Genomic DNA, 7,500 nt, shown 5'->3' with positions numbered 1-7,500 from the left:
CAGGGCACCTGACAAATGACAGATAAGGCCTCGGGGTCATCAGTATCTGTCAGAACCTTCTCTGGAGTAAGTCAGAATGATTGTGATTTGCAGAGGTACACAAATTCTCCTTCCCTTTGGAACGGCTCTCCAGTTTTTTGTTATTTATTCTTATTTCTCCTCCTCCTCCTCCTCCTCCTCCTCCTCCTCCTCCTCCTCCTCCTCCTCCTCCTCCTCCTCCTCCTCCTCCTCCTCCTCTCTAACCAAGATCCTTCACATATAAAGATGGCCTCGAGTTTGTAGGTGGGTGGTGTTCTTCTCTCTTGAATAAGGTTGAGGGACGTTTTAGGGAAGTTTTGGGGAAATTTTAGGGAAATCTAAGGGAGGTTTTATGGAAATTTTAGGGAAGTTTTAGCAGAATTTTAAGGAAATTTTAGGGAAGTTTTAGCAGAACTTTAGGGAAGTTTTAGGGAAATTTTAGGAAAGTTTTAGCAGAATTTTAGGGAAGTTTTAGAGGAATTTAAAGGAAGTTTTAGGGATGTCTTAGGGAAATTTTAGGGAATTTTAGGGAAATTTAAGGGAGGTTTTATGGAAATTTTAGGGATGTTTTAGGGAAATTTTAGGAAAATTTTATGGAAAATTTAGGAAAGTTTAAGGGAAATTTTAGGGAAGTTTTAGGAAATTTTTGGAAAATTTTATGGAAAATTTAGGACAGTTTTAAATTTTAGGAAAAATTTAGGAAAGGAAGTTTCAATAAAGCACCAAACAGATTATATAAAAAAGTATACTTGAAGTACCACACTGATTGATCCTATGACTTGAAATTCCAAAAAAGAAAAAAAAAATAACCCACACTCACGTAAATTCCTTTAAGAAGTACACCCACACGCAAAGCCACGAAGCCTAAATCACGCAACTCTAGCAAAACTGAGAAATCAATCAATCACAAATAAAATATGAAGGTGAAGACTAGAAAGGTAGAACTCGCGCCATTTCGAGAAAGCATAGATTTTCCACCTCCCAGAATGGGCCTTTGTACTGGTAGAGTCTCTTGACAGAGAGCCGTTAGTGGGAATTACTTTGTCAGAATTCCGTGGTGGTTTTGGGTATTGCTTTGTATAGAAAAAAGTCTGTAATGATTTCTGTTGCTTTCTCTCTCTCTCTCTCTCTCTCTCTCTCTCTCTCTCTCTCTCTCTCTCTCTCTCCATAGGAAATGTCACTATTCAGGCAACAGAACGATTTGATTGACGTGTTCTGGGTATTTTCTTCAGAGAGAGAGAGAGAGAGAGAGAGAGAGAGAGAGAGAGAGAGAGAGAGAGAGAGAGAGAGATAGTATAGGCCACAGAACGATTTGCCACAGAAGGTATTCTCTTTGATATATATAATATGAGAGAGAGAGAGAGAGAGAGAGAGAGAGAGAGAGAGAGAGAGAGAGAGAGAGAGAGAGCACAAGAAAATTGATGGAATTTTTTGAATATTTAAACTCTTGATCAATCTGTTATGGCGTTCAGTAAATAAATCAATAAATATACAATTGTATATTTATAATAATCAAGAATTCACATACGAAATATTTTATTTTAATCTATTCAAAACCGTAAAACAAATAGATCAATAAGTTCTTGAAATTCTTAAATAACAAGACAGGAAATTTGAAATTTTTATTAGTCATTTTAATGAGTGATTAAAAATATTAAAACGAATTATCAAAAACCTAACCAACACGAGATTGAATCTACAGATGTCCCAATGCATAACAGCCCTGGCCTATATCGTTGCCAGACGCACGATCATGGCTAACTTTAACCTTTAAAATAAAACTACTGATAAAAGGGGCTGCAATTTGGTATGTTTGGTGACTGGATGGCTCAACATACCAATTTGCAGCCCTTTAGTTTTTAAGACTGGACAGAAAACAGTGCGGACCAACAGAAAAAGTGCGGACAGAAAAAGTGCAGAAAAAGTGCGAGGAAAAGTGCGGACAGAAAAAGTGCTGACAGAAAAAGTGCGGACAGGAAAATGCTGACGGACAGGAAAGAAAAAAAGTGCTGACGGACAGACAAAGCCAGCACAATAATTTTCTTTACAGAAAACTTAAAAACACGAAAAACAATGAAAAAATAAACAAATTCCACTTTCGCCACAAGAGCCCATTTTAAAACCCCCCCCGCAAACCCCGGACGACGGTCCTAAATAAAGAGGGGTGAAATTTGGAAGACGAATCATTTTGGGGGACAGGAAGTGACGTGAAAGATTCCTTTCCTTCTGGTGCCTTGAAGAGAAAGTTTATTGCTGATTTCTCCAGAATTCTGAGGAGATTTTTGGGGGGCAAATGTCAGTGGTTTATATAACCAACAACATTTGCTGGTTATAAATCATTGGTTGGTTTATAACCACGTAAAGTTTTTGGTGGTTATAAAGGACTGAATCTGAATTGAATATAGAGTTTAGACCCGAAGGTCAAGCGCTGGGACTATGAGGTCATTCAGCTCTGTAACTTCTTGACAGTAAAAAGGTTTGACAGGCTTAAAAAGATGAAAATCTTTTGCAATTGCATCATGAATCAATTGTCAGAAGATGGTGGAAAGTAAGATGGAAGAAAGAGAATATGAAAGGAGGTACAGTAAAAGGTATGAAAGGGGTTGCAGCTAAACCCCAATGCCAAACCCATGTACCCGGATGAATTCACTGACCAATTTAATCCAGTAAAAACTACCGAGATGTATTGTGATCTGATTGTGGTAAATATTTTGGGTATTGTGTTGACTGGGAAAGAAAAAATTAAAGGAAAATGACAGATAAAAGTTTTTAATTATGGAATGGGAGAATTAAAAGAAAATACTTGAAACAAAATAGAATAAAGTAAAAGAGATTTTGAAGACAACGTAAAAAAATATAAAAGGACTTCATAAAAAAATCATGAATAATGATAATTAAAACTGGCTTTTCTGAGAATCGTATTACCCCATAAAATCCTTCTAAGGAAATATATAATAATTCATAAAAAAAATTCTTTGAAAAACGAATGTAAAGAATATAAAAATCCCAAAATTTCGACACAGACAGACACACACACACACACACACACACTTCTGAGAAGCAGACGCAGTTCCTACCTTCCCTTAATTTTTATCTTACCTTACTCTACCTTACTTTACTCTACCGTACTTCCCAGCAGCGGTTCCTTGAACAGATCCATTTCGTCAATAAGTCTAACATGAATATTTAATACGACGGGCCTTCGTATCGGCGTCGTTACTCCGTATGGGGTTGTGGGGGGCGGGGGGCTGGGTGAATGGGGGGCGTTGGAGCTGGTACACGCAAGCATTGAGCGACCCGTGGCGTGTGTTTTATCTTTCTTGCGTGTTAGATTTTGTGGTGTTAACTTTCTTGTGTTAGTTTTCGTATGTTGAACTTTCGTATGTTAGCTTTCTTGCGTTAAACTTTTATTGTGTTAAACTTGCATGTTTTGAACTTTTTATGTGTTAACATTTTCCAGATTAGATTAAACTTTTCGTAATTACCTTTGTGTCCTACCAACTTTCTTGTCTAGGTGAAATAAGATTTTTTGACAATGTCTCAGCCTTGGGGAGAAATATTTTATCTTTTCTTTTTAGGTGAAATAAGATTTTTGCAATATTTCAAATTGGGGAGAAATATTTGTTCTAATTTTTTTTTTAGGTGAAATAAGATTTTTTGTTACAATATATTTCAACCTTGGGGAGAATTTTTTTTTATTTTTTTAGGTGAAATAAGTTTTTTTAATGTACAGCATAAGTTTGTTTCTATTCTCTTTTGAGGTGAAAGTAGAGTTTCCACGACGTAAAACGTAGGTTCATGAATAGAGATGGAACTAAAATAAAACTTACAAGAAAAATCCCTTTGCCATTTTACAAGCTCTCTCTTTCTTTCAACAAGGACCAGAAAGGCGTTTGAAACGTGTTTCAAAAGTGTTTTGAAACTCTTGAAAACGCTTGAAAACTCTCTCTATCTTCCGTCGGGAGCGGGTGGGATATTTTCTCTGAAAATAAAGGCAGCGAGTCTTCAGTAGACAAGGAACTTAGTCCTCAATCGTAGATATTTTTTTTAGTTTTTTTTTTCACGGGTTAAACAAAACACTGGCTAGGGGGGGCGGTTCTGGATGGGTTTGTGGGTGGAAGGGTGTGGGAACTTTCGTGGGATGGGAGATTTGATGGGATGGGAAGGGTGGAGTTTGTTCCTAAAAGCTTATTATTTTGGAAGGGAGGTTTTGGAGAGGGTAAGAATTTCAGATTTTTTCCTTGTATTTTTCTATGTTTGTAGTTTGTAAAATGGGTGTTTTTTTTATGATTTTATTGAGGGAAGATGGTTGTAATAGAATAGGCTATGATCTGATCTGCATCAATAGACTGGTACTTAATTATATATATATATATATATATATATATATATATATATATATATATATATATATATATATATATATATATATATATATATATATATATATATGTGTGTGTGTGTGTGTGTGTGTGTGTGTGTGTGTATCAAAACTGTATTATTTTCCTATGGCTGTATTTTGAAAATTTTGCTGAAAGAACGTGATGTTTCTCTCACACTCAAATCATCTGTGGCCTATTCAGCTAAATTATTAAACATTCACCATCTATCTATCTATCTATCTATCTATCTGTATCTATATACATAAACCATCTGACAAATATTCCCTTCTCTCTATATCCATAATATCCACACGCTTTCTTTTCCCAAGATATTTCTCAGAACAATAAAAAAAGAAATAAAAATCTCACTTTCGTCACGAACTGAGGCTTAACCTGTCAATCTCACAAGAGTGCTGTAGCGTCTTTAAGTCAGTGCGCGGTTTGCGCGCGCGCATCTGCGTATGTGATTCTATCGGGTCTTGGAAATACGCATTTGGCTGTTTCTTCAAAAAGCGTATTATTTTTGACAGGCTGCGTGTTTTATTTTTGTTTGTAAATAAGGATTTTTATATCTAAAGATAAATATAGCATCTCTGGAAGTGGAATATTTAATATACAAATCGTCCTTTAGAAATGAATTTGCGTATATCAGATCTATACGTCTATACACCTATACGCTGTATATCTATATATCTATACAATATACGCCACATTCTTGACTTAGGATTTCATAAATATATTTCATAGGACGCTTTAAAATCCTCCTATCCTTCAGGAATCCACGTCCGCAGCTAGGATACGCCGCTAATCCTATGCAAATTTCGCTCACCCCTTCGAAATGTGATATGAAAGACCTCTTTCCAAATGCGAAAAGATTTTCATTATATATTTTTTTTCATTATGCTTTGGATAATGACAATCGGACTGCGATAATGACGCAATATTCCCGCTTCCTGTTATGGTAATGGTTTTGTTCAATGAGAGCCTAAAAGTGGTATTACAGGGTGTTAAATTTATATTTGTTTTTCGTAAATTGTGTATTGGGGAGTTCGCCTCTCTCACTCTCTCTAAGAGTCTCTGTCTCTCATCTCTCTCTCTGCACCTAGCATTTACTTCCTATTCTTTGGAATTTATTAGTTCTATAGAATAATGATAAGATGGCTAGTGTTTTTTTCTCTCTCTCTCTCTCTTTCTCTTCCTCTCTTGATAAACTTTTTGAAAGTATTTATGTTCTCTCTCTCTCTCTCTCTCTCTCTCTCTCTCTCTCTCTCTGCCTCCTTTAATCTGGTCTTGGCTTTGGCTGTCAGTAGAATAGGCTGGCCAGTCTCTCTCTCTCTCTCTCTCTTGAAAAGCCATTAAAGTATTTTGAATCTCTCTCTCTCTGCCTCGATCTCTCTCTCTCTCTCTCTCCCTTGAAGCCTCAAGCCATTGGGAAGTATTCATCACACAACCTTCTCTGCTGGAGTCTCTCTCTCTCTTCTCTCTCTCTCTCTCTGTCTCTCTCTCTCTCTCTCTCTCTCTTGATAAGCCATTGGGAAGTATTCATAACCTCTTCTCTCTCTCTCTCTCTCTCTCTCTCTCTCTCTCTCTCTCTCTCTCTCAGCCATTTAACGACGTATTTAACGATAAGCACTTTATCCCCGAACCCTTAATGTAATTGCAATCATCAATTATATCAATTATAATAACATAATTCCCAAAGTACCAGGAGAGCCAGGTCTTAGCCAATGTCATTCTGGGGAGCCTCAATGACAAAGCAATTTTGAAAAGGACACATAGACAAACCTCTCCTCAGGTACGATTAAAATGATACATGGATTTTCATTAGGATGCATAGTTGATTACAAGCAAACTGATACATAGTTTTTTTTCTCTAGTGATGCATAATTATTTTTTATCTTGGATACATAATTGATTATGTATAATTTTTTCCCTCATAAAAAATTATACATATGGTTTTATGATACATAATTTCTTGCAAGCTAAATGGTTTATAGATTTTCTTTACATACACACACACACACACACACATTTAAAACACAGGGACCTGGATATATATATATATATATATATATATATATATATATATATATATATATATATATTGCAGCGCAAGAATGACTAAAACATGGAAAATATGACAAACATAAAAAATACTCATTAGATAATATACACATCTAAAACACTTATCATATTCCTTTCTTCAATGCCCAAAAAAAAAATAAAAAAAACAAATGAAAAAATTACCATCAAGCTCAATGAGCCGATTATAATCCCTTCATAAATCCTCATTAGGCTTCGAAATCCCACTCTCTCTCTCTCTCTCTCTCTCTCTCTCTCTCTCTCCCCAAACTGGGATCAGCGGACGCCCAAACGCTGCCCAAACCCGCGTTTTTAGGCGCGAAGTCGCCAACTCATGGCGCGACCAGTGGCGCCATTTTCAAACCCGCCCAGGTCGGACCAATTCCTGACCAATTTAATCCTGTAAATGACAGCCGCCTGTAGAATATTCCTAATTAAGAGATATTGAACGACCTGAGGAAGCGTACAAAACGCCCTGGAGAGAATTATCTTTAATGGGTGATATAAATTCTGTAATTAAAAAAGATGGTTGAGAGCTGATTGATCCTGTTTGAGCAACTATTGTTTTGAGGCGCGAGGTTTATTGAAGAACGAAGCCTTAGCGACGGAAATTACAACTGAGGACCTGTCAATGACAAGGACAAGGTGGCATTATGTTTCCAGCTCAAAACTAAGGGGAGATCGATGTACCTCCGATGGTCTGCCGGCGTCGTCAGGAAAAAGAACTGGTTCATCAATCAAACCAACAATATGAACTTATGGAACGAAAGACAACATCGCCTAATCGTTCAAGAACTTTAGGGTGATTGATGTCTCGGAAAAACGCACACCTATCTCCATGTAGGCTTTTATCTGACCATATTTTTAGGACAGTACGTGTTAAATATATGGTTGCATGGAAATAGTGTTCTATACTCATCTTCATACAAACACTTTAGTATTACAGTAAAAGCCATTCATATATATACATATAGAGGCGATATATATATATATATATATATATATACTATATATACCT

General features: G+C 36.3%; 1 protein-coding gene across 1 annotated transcript in view; it reads left to right on the top strand.

Annotated features, from left to right (window-relative positions):
• LOC136855785 (zinc finger CCHC domain-containing protein 10-like) overlaps positions 1-262 on the top strand; it is a 19,913-nt gene extending 19,651 nt beyond the window's left edge. The window contains exon 3 of the mRNA XM_067133142.1: positions 94-262. Within this exon, the coding sequence (XP_066989243.1) occupies positions 94-262 (169 nt within the window). The remainder of the gene's footprint in view (positions 1-93) is intronic.
• The last annotated feature ends 7,238 nt before the right edge of the window (positions 263-7,500 follow it).

Source organism: Macrobrachium rosenbergii, chromosome 33 (genome assembly GCF_040412425.1).
Source record: "Macrobrachium rosenbergii isolate ZJJX-2024 chromosome 33, ASM4041242v1, whole genome shotgun sequence".
In the NCBI taxonomy this organism is placed as follows: domain Eukaryota; kingdom Metazoa; phylum Arthropoda; class Malacostraca; order Decapoda; family Palaemonidae; genus Macrobrachium; species Macrobrachium rosenbergii.
Note: the sequence above shows the minus strand (reverse complement) of the source record. Positions and strands in the feature narration are given on the sequence as shown.